This window comes from Amborella trichopoda, chromosome 3, assembly GCF_054954075.1.
Source record: "Amborella trichopoda isolate Santa Cruz 75 chromosome 3, AtrichopodaSantaCruz75HAP2 v2.0, whole genome shotgun sequence".
Taxonomy (NCBI): domain Eukaryota; kingdom Viridiplantae; phylum Streptophyta; class Magnoliopsida; order Amborellales; family Amborellaceae; genus Amborella; species Amborella trichopoda.
Window position 1 is genome coordinate 50176038 of NC_142338.1, and position 11463 is coordinate 50187500.

General features: G+C 37.7%; 1 protein-coding gene across 23 annotated transcripts in view; it reads right to left on the reverse strand.

Moving 5' to 3' along the window:
* The window catches only part of LOC18429133 (tRNA/rRNA methyltransferase (SpoU) family protein), an 87244-nt gene that overhangs the window by 45994 nt on the left and 29787 nt on the right, over positions 1–11463 (reverse strand). For 21 of the 23 annotated variants that reach the window (XR_016051468.1, XR_016051465.1, XR_016051470.1 and 18 more), the window contains 3 exons: positions 6539–6620; positions 1984–2258; positions 1762–1872 (listed from right to left, as the gene is read on the reverse strand). Coding sequence is in view for 9 of the 23 variants with exons in the window: in XM_088861123.1 (XP_088717249.1) it covers positions 1762–1872; positions 1984–2258; positions 6539–6620 (468 nt within the window). In the remaining 14 variants the exon portion in view is untranslated. Of the gene's footprint in view, positions 1–1761; positions 1873–1983; positions 2259–6538; positions 6621–11463 lie in introns of those variants that run through there. The other 2 variants (XM_088861130.1, XM_088861129.1) reach the window with 2 other exon arrangements.

Below are 11463 nucleotides of genomic sequence, written 5' to 3' on the forward strand. Positions count from 1 at the left end.
ACCCCAGGGAAAAGTCAGTAAATCGTCCCTTAGTTATTTAATTTTATTTTCTGATGTTCTTGTATTGGTTTTTGCTTCCTAAAGTTGTTAGTTTGTAATTCAGTTTCAATAAAGTTTTGCTTGATAGTAAGATTTTAAAGACCCTAGATTGTAATAGGTTTTATTGTATTTGTGGCAATTGTAAGTAGAATTTCCGGTAATAAATAAAAGAAAGAAAGAAAAATTTTGAATTTATAGTATGGAATTCTACATAACCAAAGGTTAGCTAATCTCAATGAACTATTTGGCTCTATGCTGGCCAATGTAGTGATGCTGGAAAAGGCCCACCAAGGACTAGAAGATCTCCAAGTCCAAACCTGTCAAGAAAGTTATGCTTCTGCCTCTTTTAGAGTGTAGACAAACAGATGCCCACAAGCGCCTTACAAGTCACGACGATCTTGCCAAGATCATCTACAGTAAATATCTAACCCAGATTATTAAAGATTCAGACAAGAACTTCTATCAAAATGAAGTTTTAATAAACCCCCAACCCAATGAGCATCCTTCCCAATTTTCCATGGTGCTTATCACATCTGGAAAGTATATACACCAATATTACATTGGTGACTCACTAATGAAGAGTGTTTTCTGTAGAATATTGTGAAAGAAAGAACACAAGGTCCACAGACTCTTCCATTAAATTTTTTTGATGCTAGTTATTTGGCACCTTCCACAAACAATGTAAGTTGATGAAACAAGAGGCACTACCTTTCACAAACTAGACTGCTGGATTACAGATAAACCAAACAGAGGCCCTTGGTATCCAACGTCCTAACTTCAGGGCAACACCTTCCGCACATACTCCCTCTCTTTCCTTGTAGTATATGTTTTTGTTTGTTCTGCACTTTGTGCAACAAGATATTTATGTCCTTTTTTTAAAACTATCAACTAGATGTATACTTTTCTTGTTCTCTTCATGTAAATTCTGATATGACAAAGAAGCATCAGAAGTCCTCCACACACAAGAGTTCTATGTAATGCTTACCGTAAAAGAAGCAGTCTTCTCATTCTTAGTCATGGTAATGGGTAACTGGCACTTGATTCGAGCTGTTGCCCGGGTCCAACAATCATGTCTAAATTTTGATCCAATATATTTCTTAACATTAATTCACAACTCAGCCATATATTTTTCATTTTTCAAATTACACATTTGAGATCCTCAGTGTCTTTCACCTGCTTTTGACATTGCTGCCTCATAAATTTTATGGTTCGACTAAAAGGGAGAAGAGTACATGTTTATTGCCTCTAAATTTTTTAAGAAAATAATGGTATCCGTAGAATGGCATCCGTAGACATTCTCAATTTCACAGTTCATGAAACAAGCATTCGCATAAAACAAACTTTAATACAGTAACATGTATTATGTAAGTCATAGTAGAACATGATTACTGAAAATCAATTCAAACATACTATAAGGTCAAATTTTGAACTTCCACATCTAAAACTAGCACAGGGTTTCATAGGCTTCATCTGAGGTTAGCCATATCACAATATCTATTTTCGGGAAGAACATAGAACAACCAACATACGAACTTCATCAGAAAAAAAAAAAAACTCAACATATGAAATAGAGATCAGTTAAACTAAAGAAAAGGCTGAAAAGTGGATGACACGCATATGACAGATATGAAAGCACCAGGAAATGTCATTAGAATGCTTGGCTTAGAAGAGAGTCAAAATGGAAAAACGATAAGGTAAAGAGCATATCAGGCACATTACAACCAGCATCAGTAAACGCGCGTGGAAAGACTGAAATGAAATGCAGAAGCGTGTCGAGTGGAACATCATGAACAGACACTAAAGTAGAAACTGCCGCCAAAATGTAATCAAATACTGCAAATCCACAACAAGAACAACATTAATATTTCATTTAAATTAAAAAAGAAATCAAAAAGTTCGCTGGCTCCAAATAAGCATTAATTGAGTTGAGACGATTTAAGGGACCTTGACGCCGATAATTTTGATTGAAGTGTTGTTTCGATTGCTCGAGAAAAAACTGCATATTCTCCAACAAGCCTGCACTACTTTGCGGAATGCTATTGGCTTGATCAGGATCTACAGAGCAACTCCACAGATAGCTTTGTGAAACACCTTCATGATGCTGATATGCCGTACAAGCAATTGAAGAAATGCAAGCTGCAAGAGTCATAAATCCAGCTCGCCCAAAAGATGCACGTTTTGTAACAGATGATAAAGTGCGCACAAGTGATATACGTTCTCTGCAACCACAAGGAAGAGGCATCAAAATAATTCCAATTTCAACATGGAGAGAAAACATTGACTGACAAAGAAAACCATGTACGGTCCTAACAACTAAACTAAGTGCTTGATTCAGTGACAAGAACATGAAACATGATAATAACAACATTCAGGGACCCTCAAAATTAATAGTAATACTGGATAAGAAACAACTAAGAGAATAATCATCAGTTGAAAGTGCCATAGTAATTGGAAAATAAAACAATGCTTAATGGCATTGACACCATAAGGAAGCAAACACGATTTTGATGCTTGTGCCTCCTAAAGAGCAATCCCATAACACCAGCACACTTTTCTGTCATGTGACGTTTAAGTCTTCAAACTTTATTTGAATCTCACAATAAGAACAGTGCACCCTATCCCTTAATCTTCACATCCACGACCTCCTTTACAAGCGTCATTATGATGAGAATATTATTAGGAGAAATTCCCAATCAATGGATGCATGTCATATGCCATATATTAAAATATATCTAGAAGAAATGGACCGCATGAACAACTCTCACTAAGCCTCCATATAGCACTTTATGCATCGTGATTGGGCGCACGGTCATATAAAAATCCAATCTAAATTCATAAAGCAATGACAAACTCGTTTTTCATATACGGCAGGCAACTCTTTGGTTGCTTCACACTTTCTCACTCGTGAGAAAGAGAGTACAAGAGGGGGGGAGAGAGATCCCGCAGACCAACAAATATTCAAAAATGAAAACAAAGCCAGAATGTCTTAAATAAACATGCCCATAAGCCAGCCCGAGAAATAATGGCATGGCGTTATGATAGTGACAGCTGTGTGGTAGTAGTGGTGATAGTCATGGTAGTGACATAAGCGCGGTAGTGGCAAAGGCAGTGGTGTGGGTTGAAGAGGAACCAGCAACAGCAGTACGGTGTGTTTGGGAGCATTTTAACTCAATAAAATTACTAAGGAAAACTTCTCAGGAAATAGTACCAAACAAAAGGCCACCGGTAGGAAAGAGTATTGACATCAATAAAAGCAGTCCTAGAAAGACTTCAACATTGGAATCCCCCCTCATAATGATGAGAGAAGCCTCCCTGCCAAAAATGAGGAGCACGAGACTTAATGCACCATTAGATTGATGATCAAATGGCTCAGAATATAGTCAAACTTCGACCAAATCTACTGAAAACCACATTCCAGTATCCCGAATTTTAAACCAACATGACATAAGGTCATCCCCCAAATTTCAGCACAAACCGACCCCAAATGTTAAAAATATGGATCAGGCAAGTCAATAACCCAGATGTCATGTCATTAAATGGCCTTGAAGTTACAAAGCAATCCTATGGAAGTTGCGTGAAAATGGTCCAATATTTTTATAGAAGGAAGGAACCATGGTGAAAAGCTCAAATCTGAAATTTGAAGCCAATCCAATTCTGGGTCGCCAAGATATGGATTTGACAAGTTTAAAATTTCAGGGGAGACCAACTCATTTTACAAAGGGGCCCACCAATCCAAATGTTCTGCAATTCTTATGGAAGGAAGCATATGTTATGAAAGGGCTAAGTTCCAAATTTAAGCTCGATCTGAGGTTAAATGAATGAGATATGGTCCACAGCTGTGTAAAACTCGGTGAGGGCACACACTATTTGGATTACTTTTACAAAGCAGCCTTGAGAAATCAGCAGCTGGCTAGATTTTATGGAAGGATAATGCAAATAAGAAAACTACATCCTCCAAAATTTAGCCCAATCTGGTGTCCAGAAGTACCTGTCCCAAGGATCTCTTGGTGGATGACAAATGGACCATCAATCTCTATCTAAAAAGCAAGTAAACCATATGGTCCAGCAAGCTACAGGAGTTGTAGCAGCCATGAAAATCTTGGGGCAAGCTCATGAAGCAACATCTCTCAAATGCAATAGCCAAATGGGCTAAAATTTCAGTATGTTGTTCCTTGATACATGAGCTTTCAAAAGGTATACATATCAAGGGGTTCTTTGGTTGAATCATGGCTAATTCGAGGGAAAAAGAAGTGGGATTGAAGCCATTAAAAAATTCCAGCCCCTATGACTTACAATAATTCCCGGATCAATATCTCATGATCCGAGTGGTATTTTGAACCGAAATCTGATAGGGAGATTCCTAACTCAACGCCACTCATCAACGTACAGAAACCTGAAGATAAAAATCAAATTGAGGAAGAAATTGTAGAGAGAAGTTGCTTGAAGCTTTTGACATTATAGTTTCCAAAAAATTAAAGGAAATAAAGCGGCAACAGCTTAGCCAAATGATGATCGCTTGCGCCAAAAATCACGCGAAACGATGAACTCAAGACCCTTCACAGGAATTTGGTGCTTGATCGTCAAATAGAAATCAAATAAGGGGTGCATTGAAGAGCCATGGAAGAAGCATGGAAAAATCTACCCAAAAATGGAAAGTCAAGATTACAATGGGGCAACTCGCCAAATTTAACACCTTTTTTGCTCAAATATGTAGCAAAATGATCATGGCAAGATTCTCAGCAATTTCACATAAGAAATTTCGGCCAAAATGGTAGAAAAAATGATTCAATTTGATGGGTTTTAGTGTTGGATGAAGAAGGAAGCCTCCCCAAGAGCAAATCATCGAAAAACCCAAAGTTTGGTTGTCCTTTTTGGTCATTTAAGAGGTAGCGCAAATTGATTTTGATAATCCACCCATGTTTAACTCCACTTTTATTTTTCCACCCATCAAATTATTAATTAAACACCCATATTTTTCCACCACTATATAAACCCAATTAAGCCTCATTTTCAACAAGCGGACAATTGAGATTAAGAGCCAACCTTAGAGAGCGAGAAAATATACCCAACTCCCCAAATTACCTCGAAGCCTTTCCCATACTTCCCAAAAGAATCTAAAACTCCCGAGAAATTCTCACTCCTAAGGCTAACCCTTAGGAACCCTAAATCCAAAAAAGCCCAATTCTCAAAAGAACCTGAAACCTCCAAACACCCCAAACTTTAGAACTTTCACTTTTGGCCCCTAGCCTCAGAGTGGGTGAGGGCCAGGCAGGTCTTGAGTATATTCTAATTGCTCTGGGAAGCGAAGAAGGGGCATCCCTTGATTCTATAAATTGGAGGTCTAAGAGGGTCAGCTATACCGGATCGAGAAGCAAACATCCCCACCTTGTATTTGCTTTATTATAAGCAATAAAAAGATTGTAGTTCTAATTATGTGCTTCTTGTTACTGATCTTTATCCGGGCTATTGAGACAATCAACACGCACACAGAAGCACCTTTTAAAGCGACATATGGTGGAGATAGTGGCAGCAGTGTAATGGAAGCGTGGTTGGAAGGGAAGTCAATCTCATAAAAAATCATTCCACATAAAGTCGAAAAATAGGTTTTACACTAGATTTGGATATTTTGTACATGTATCAAGATTCAAATCATCATCATCCGAGCCTTATGCATGAATCACATTCCGCCATTCTGCTCTATCAAGGGACATACCTCAGTCAGACCATAAGTCACCGTAACTCTACTCACTATTTCCATCCATGCCCTTTTGGGCCTTCCCCTTGCCATGTATCAAGATTTAGATCATCATCATCATCCGAGCTTTATCCCAACTATTTGAGGATGTATCAAAATTCAGATAATCCCCAAAAAATAATCTCCACAACCAACCCCTCCCCCTATGGCCAAAAAAAAAACTTTAAAAAATGCGATATTTCTTATAAAGACTTCTTAACAGTGAATATTGCAATTCACCAAGCTAATGAACTGATCCTTAAAAATTATGCAGCTATCAAAAGGCAATAGATAATAAAATTGAAAAATACCTACAAATAATATGATAATTAACCACCAATTTACACCCCATAGAAATGACGATAGATCAAGTTGTTGAAGTATGCAGCAGGATCTTAATATAGAAATTGTTTAGAATAGATAAATAAATACGTTTTATAGCATAAAAGCATGAATGGCCATCATAGTATGAGAGCAAGGAAAATTGTCTCTAAACCAATGGGCAAAAGCAAATGAATGTCGCCACATCCATAAATTCAAGACTAAGGCATAAGAACATAGGTTCAAAACCAAGAAACAAGCTGCAAAATACAACAAAGAGAATTTAAGTCAGGGACGCGAGGCCCTGATTCAATAACAAAAAACAAAGCTGAAGTCATAGCATAATATATGCAGCAAAAGAGCCCCAAAATAAACACTTCTCAACTATCAAGCACTCACCCATCAAAAAAAAATATGATAAATGACAGGGTAAGAAATACATACTGCACAGAGGAGGAGTTGCAGAACTGGCTAAAGAATTTCATAGCACCCGTACTTGTTTCTGAAAAGTAATCCCCTTTGAGTCCTGAACCAACATATGCAATTAGCAAATGAATAGGCAATTTCAATGATAGCTCCAAAGATACCTCATAGAACAATAATTAGAATATTTATAAAAACCTACTGAAGGTCAACAAAAAGATTTGGGCAGGATTTAAATGATGTAATCTGCCTGAAATTAACAAACTCGATTCCCACATTTTATATATATAAAAAAAAAAAGTCCCTGCATACATGCCAACCACGAAAAATTTGCAAACACCCAGCTGATAATATCTTAAATAATCGGCATTTCTTGTGTGGGAATGCTCCATAATCCCACAAGCACTAAAGCCATTATTACTCCAGATAGAAATCACACACTAAGGGGGCACCTCCTCAAAAGTACCTTTTAATTGTCCCATCTCACCCTGGTGCTTGGTGGATGTGTTTGAAGAAGTTTTCATATATGTGTGGCCAAAAATGAATCTTCTAGCACTACTCAAGAAAAAAATAAGGGAGGGAGGGGGAGAGAGAGAGAAAGAGAGAGGGGGGGGGAGAAAGCGAGAGAAAGAGAGAGAGATGTATCTCTTTAGTATGTCCTTTGGGGGCTGAGGAATAAGATGCTTTGGCTAGTAGTGGGATGGGCAAGGCGTCATTACTTGTAGAGGATGCTTAGTTCACTCCACTAGATTGGGTGTGTACTTTTGGATAGTGCATTTCAGTCTTAGGACCATTTCTATCCTTTGTACATTTTGGGTAGTGCATTTCAGTCTTAGGACCATTTCTATCCTTTGTACATTTTTCCAATTCTTGCATTCATGTTATATTTGGAAAAACACAGTTGAATATCCTCAGAATGTTTTCAATGGTACAAAATCATGAGTATTCATGTTTCATCATTAACAGATCTTGATAAAAGCTACAATAATTTCTTAAGCATTTCTATTTATAGGCCCACCTGAGATTTAGTAATCACAGAAATGCTTCTTTCTTGTATATTACCAACTTCACTAGCCAAAGATTCTTATAAAAACCATGTCCACTAGTTGAAACTTAAATACCATGTTACAGAGCTGAACAAGGTTAAACCAACAGAAGTAAAGCACAATATCACCATCATGAAGCCAACATGCACTTCATGAAAGAAAATAGATAGAGAAAACACCACCGACAATGGAGAAAAACAATTATGCCCTTCTTATCTAACTGTGACAGAGACGTTAATGTAAGACCCTTAAACACCTATTTAGATTTAGATAGGCAAGACACTAATCACTGCTAGTTTTACTTGTTATACAACATAATTGCAGGAGAAGGAATACAGTGCACTAAGACTACAAGATGGTTAACAGTGTTTAGATTTTTGAGTCTTCAACATTCTTCAAATGCAATAATGTACTTGAGCCTTCGGACCTTTTAGCATCATTGGCATCTAACGCTCATCTCTGAAAATTAAACTCCAAATGATGCAAGCCAAATGCAGTTCATGCAAAATATAAATGTTCATCAAAAGTCAAATGCCACCAGGTGATGCAAGTTATGTAAGCATTGTAACTTTCAAAGGACTCCAGAACAGATTCTGAATATGCCCTACAACCAGAGTCACCCCATACCTGAGATGTTAACAACAGAGCTCTTTTATTCCATTTATTTTCCTCAAATCATAAGAAATGCATTCCATTGACTCCTAATACCCATCCATATCAGACGGAGACTCAGGAAACTCAAAAGCATATAGCAGAGGCATAACAATTTCACACAGGACAGTCAATAGGTCAAAGCCTTATGATACAATGGCCATTCAAAACAATAATTAAATGCAAGAAGCAAGATCACAATGCTTCATCTAAATGACCCTGATCCTTAACTAGTTTTCATGGAACAATGGCAATATATATTCAATACCTTCGTTTCATATCTATTTATTTATATATTGGCACCAATGCAACTTAATGACCATATAGCTTTCTTACACATCAGATCAATCTCCTTTATTCTAAATATTTATGAGGCTTCCTTTTAGCTTTTCACCACATTTCACTATATTTTCATCACTAAATTCATAGAGTTGCTCTTTTATTTATCTAGAGTTCCAGTTGTTGGGGTTTTATGGCCTTTAAAGGCCGGGAGAGCATGTAAAACATATGATTATAGTGGAATTTTTACTCTAGTTCGAGTGTGGTTCATGGGGATTAGAGAGGTATGCTTTGTAGTGCCCATGACTCACCTAGGATTTTCGTGGTCTAGGCTCGGGAGAAGAGTATAAATCCCTGTAGCCCTAGGCATGAGGCACATCCATAGAGGGCATGTAGCATTAGCCCTTGTTGATGTCAAAGAGTGCCTAGGATAATAAGTTCCGGGGACCGATGGGTCTCCCTTGGGCGGTTGGTGGGCCCATGAGCACAAGGACAAAAATCCGAAACAGTACTATCGCAAATCATGTACATATGATGGCCATGTTTTAGGAAGTGACCTGTTGGGGTGTAACGTATACATGTGCTAACAAGAGGACCCATGCACCATTACGATTGTGCGCACATCTCCATGCAGAACATGACTAGTCCTTAGGGGAAACATGAAATACACACATTAGACTTGAGTTCCCTTCAGTTATTGCCAAATTTGATGGACCAAATATAAGCCCCTGCGATAGGCTATAGGTTGTAGGTCATGGGTTCCGTTGGGTTAGTTTGAGAAGATGATTATGATCCATGGCACTAACATAGGTGAAGTGCCTTAGTAATTCGCATATTCCTAATACCGAATGGATCCGATTCTCTTTTAATTATGTTTAATTATAGTTTATAAGATTTATAGATCATTAAAATGAATTTCTAAAATTCTCTATATATTTTATTTTCACAAAATAGAATAATGTACAAACCAAATGGGATTTTCATCTTTTAAAATTATAGATATATTTTAAAAATACTAATATGCCTTTTTAAAATTTTATAGGAGTGTTAAAAGTACATGGGGCCCAATAGCCATGGGCCCACACGTGGGAACCCACATGGTGTGGGGAGTGGGGCTCACAATGCCTTTCCATGCTCCACATGTCCCACCCATTCTAGGCGCTTTCTCTTTCCTCTCCTCCAAGTCTTCAAGAAGATTTAATGAATATTAAGTAATATTCTGATGGGAGATATTGCAGAAGAAGAAAGGAAGAGTGAGAGAAATTTAGGAAGTGGTTCCATAACTTGGATTATTAGGAAAAAATATGTCACTAAAAATTCCTTAATTAAAAAAGAATGGGTCAAAGAAACTAAGGCAAAATGGTTCTAGAATCGTCACTTCATTATGATGGCCTATCTAAGGAATGAAGGCTGAGATTGAAACCCTCTCTTCCCCTCACAAATAACTGGAGGTTGAGGGTCCAAATTGAATCTCAATAAGATGGCTAAACTTAATGCGACACATCAGAGCAAGATCTCTCTCTCTCTCTCTCTCTCTCTCTCTCTCTCTCTCTCTCTCTCTCACACACACACACACACTTGCCCTAGGAATACCATGTCTCTCTCTCTCACACTTGCCCTAGGAATACCATGTCGTACCTAGAGACCAAGGGGGTGGCATGCCCACATGGTAAGCCCAATGTTCATATGTTACTGAGCTTTCTCTCTCTTTACGCTCTAAGTGGATCTTGTGTACCATCTCCATTCCAGGGTGCCGATTGATAAGTCATGAACAGCGAGAATTTCATGCAAAGTAATGATCAAGAAGGAAGGTAGTGGATTGTGTAGTGGCATAATTTTTCAACATACGAGAACAAAGAGAGACCAGTTGAAGTTCAGACTGAGAAACAGAAGTAAAGATAAGGGCAAAAGTTGCAGCAGGAGGGAAAAGAATCCAATATCCAATTTGAAAACCAGGTAACCTAGCACCCTCACCCATTGAACCATGGCACCTAGCTTCCTTTTGGTTTTGTCCAAACCCATCACTGTTAGAATGATATCCAGTTCCACCAGCGGCATTGAGCAGAAGACGGCCGAAAAAGCAAATGCTCTCCCGCCCAGATGAGATAGGCAACAGAAAGCATTACAGCTTTCAAGCATATGGACAGCAGGCCAGATGTAGAAGCGAGTTGTCAGAAGCTGCTACCACAAGTAGCTTGCTTCTAAGCCCACTGAATGGTCAATCATCACCACACACCACAACAAGCAAACTGCAAATCTTTATAACATGAGATATATTTCAGAATCCAGATGGAGGAATAAATGGAATATGAATGGTAGGAAGAAATATCTTTAGACACCCAAGCAGACAAAGAAAGAATCTTGGAAGGGAAAGGCTCACAGTTCAAAAAGATTTCAACTGTTTTTTTCTAAAGGGCCGAATGAAGATAACGTCTTATAATGAACATTCTATCTTAATCAAAGTATCATGATTGATTAGCTTTAAATGTTGCCATGTAGAATAGTTGTAAAAATTTCCTTAAGACCATCAGATATTCATGGGTGAGGTTTGTATAAGGTCCCTCCATATATTGTAGAAGTAGGGCGCACCTCTTAATTTTGCTTAGAGATGTAGTTCCGGTGTCCACCTTATGATGGCTTGAAAATCTATCGTTATTTATAATTATGAGATTTAAAATACCAAAAATGGTAAAGATGGAGCAGATCGATAAATACTTGAAAATCTTAAATATACACAGTCCAAATGATTTGTTACAATATGAATTATTTTTAGTAATTGAAGTTCCCTTTTTCTTCGCATTCACAGATCTCGAGGTTGAGATGATCCAATTGGAGGGTTTTCCATCATCAAAACACTCTCTTCTAGAAGATTTTTGTGGTGCACCTTACTTTATGAGCATAAGGTTGACATCCTATACAAAAATTTTCCAATATTAATAAGGAATAACCCTTAAGTGTTTTTGCATGGAA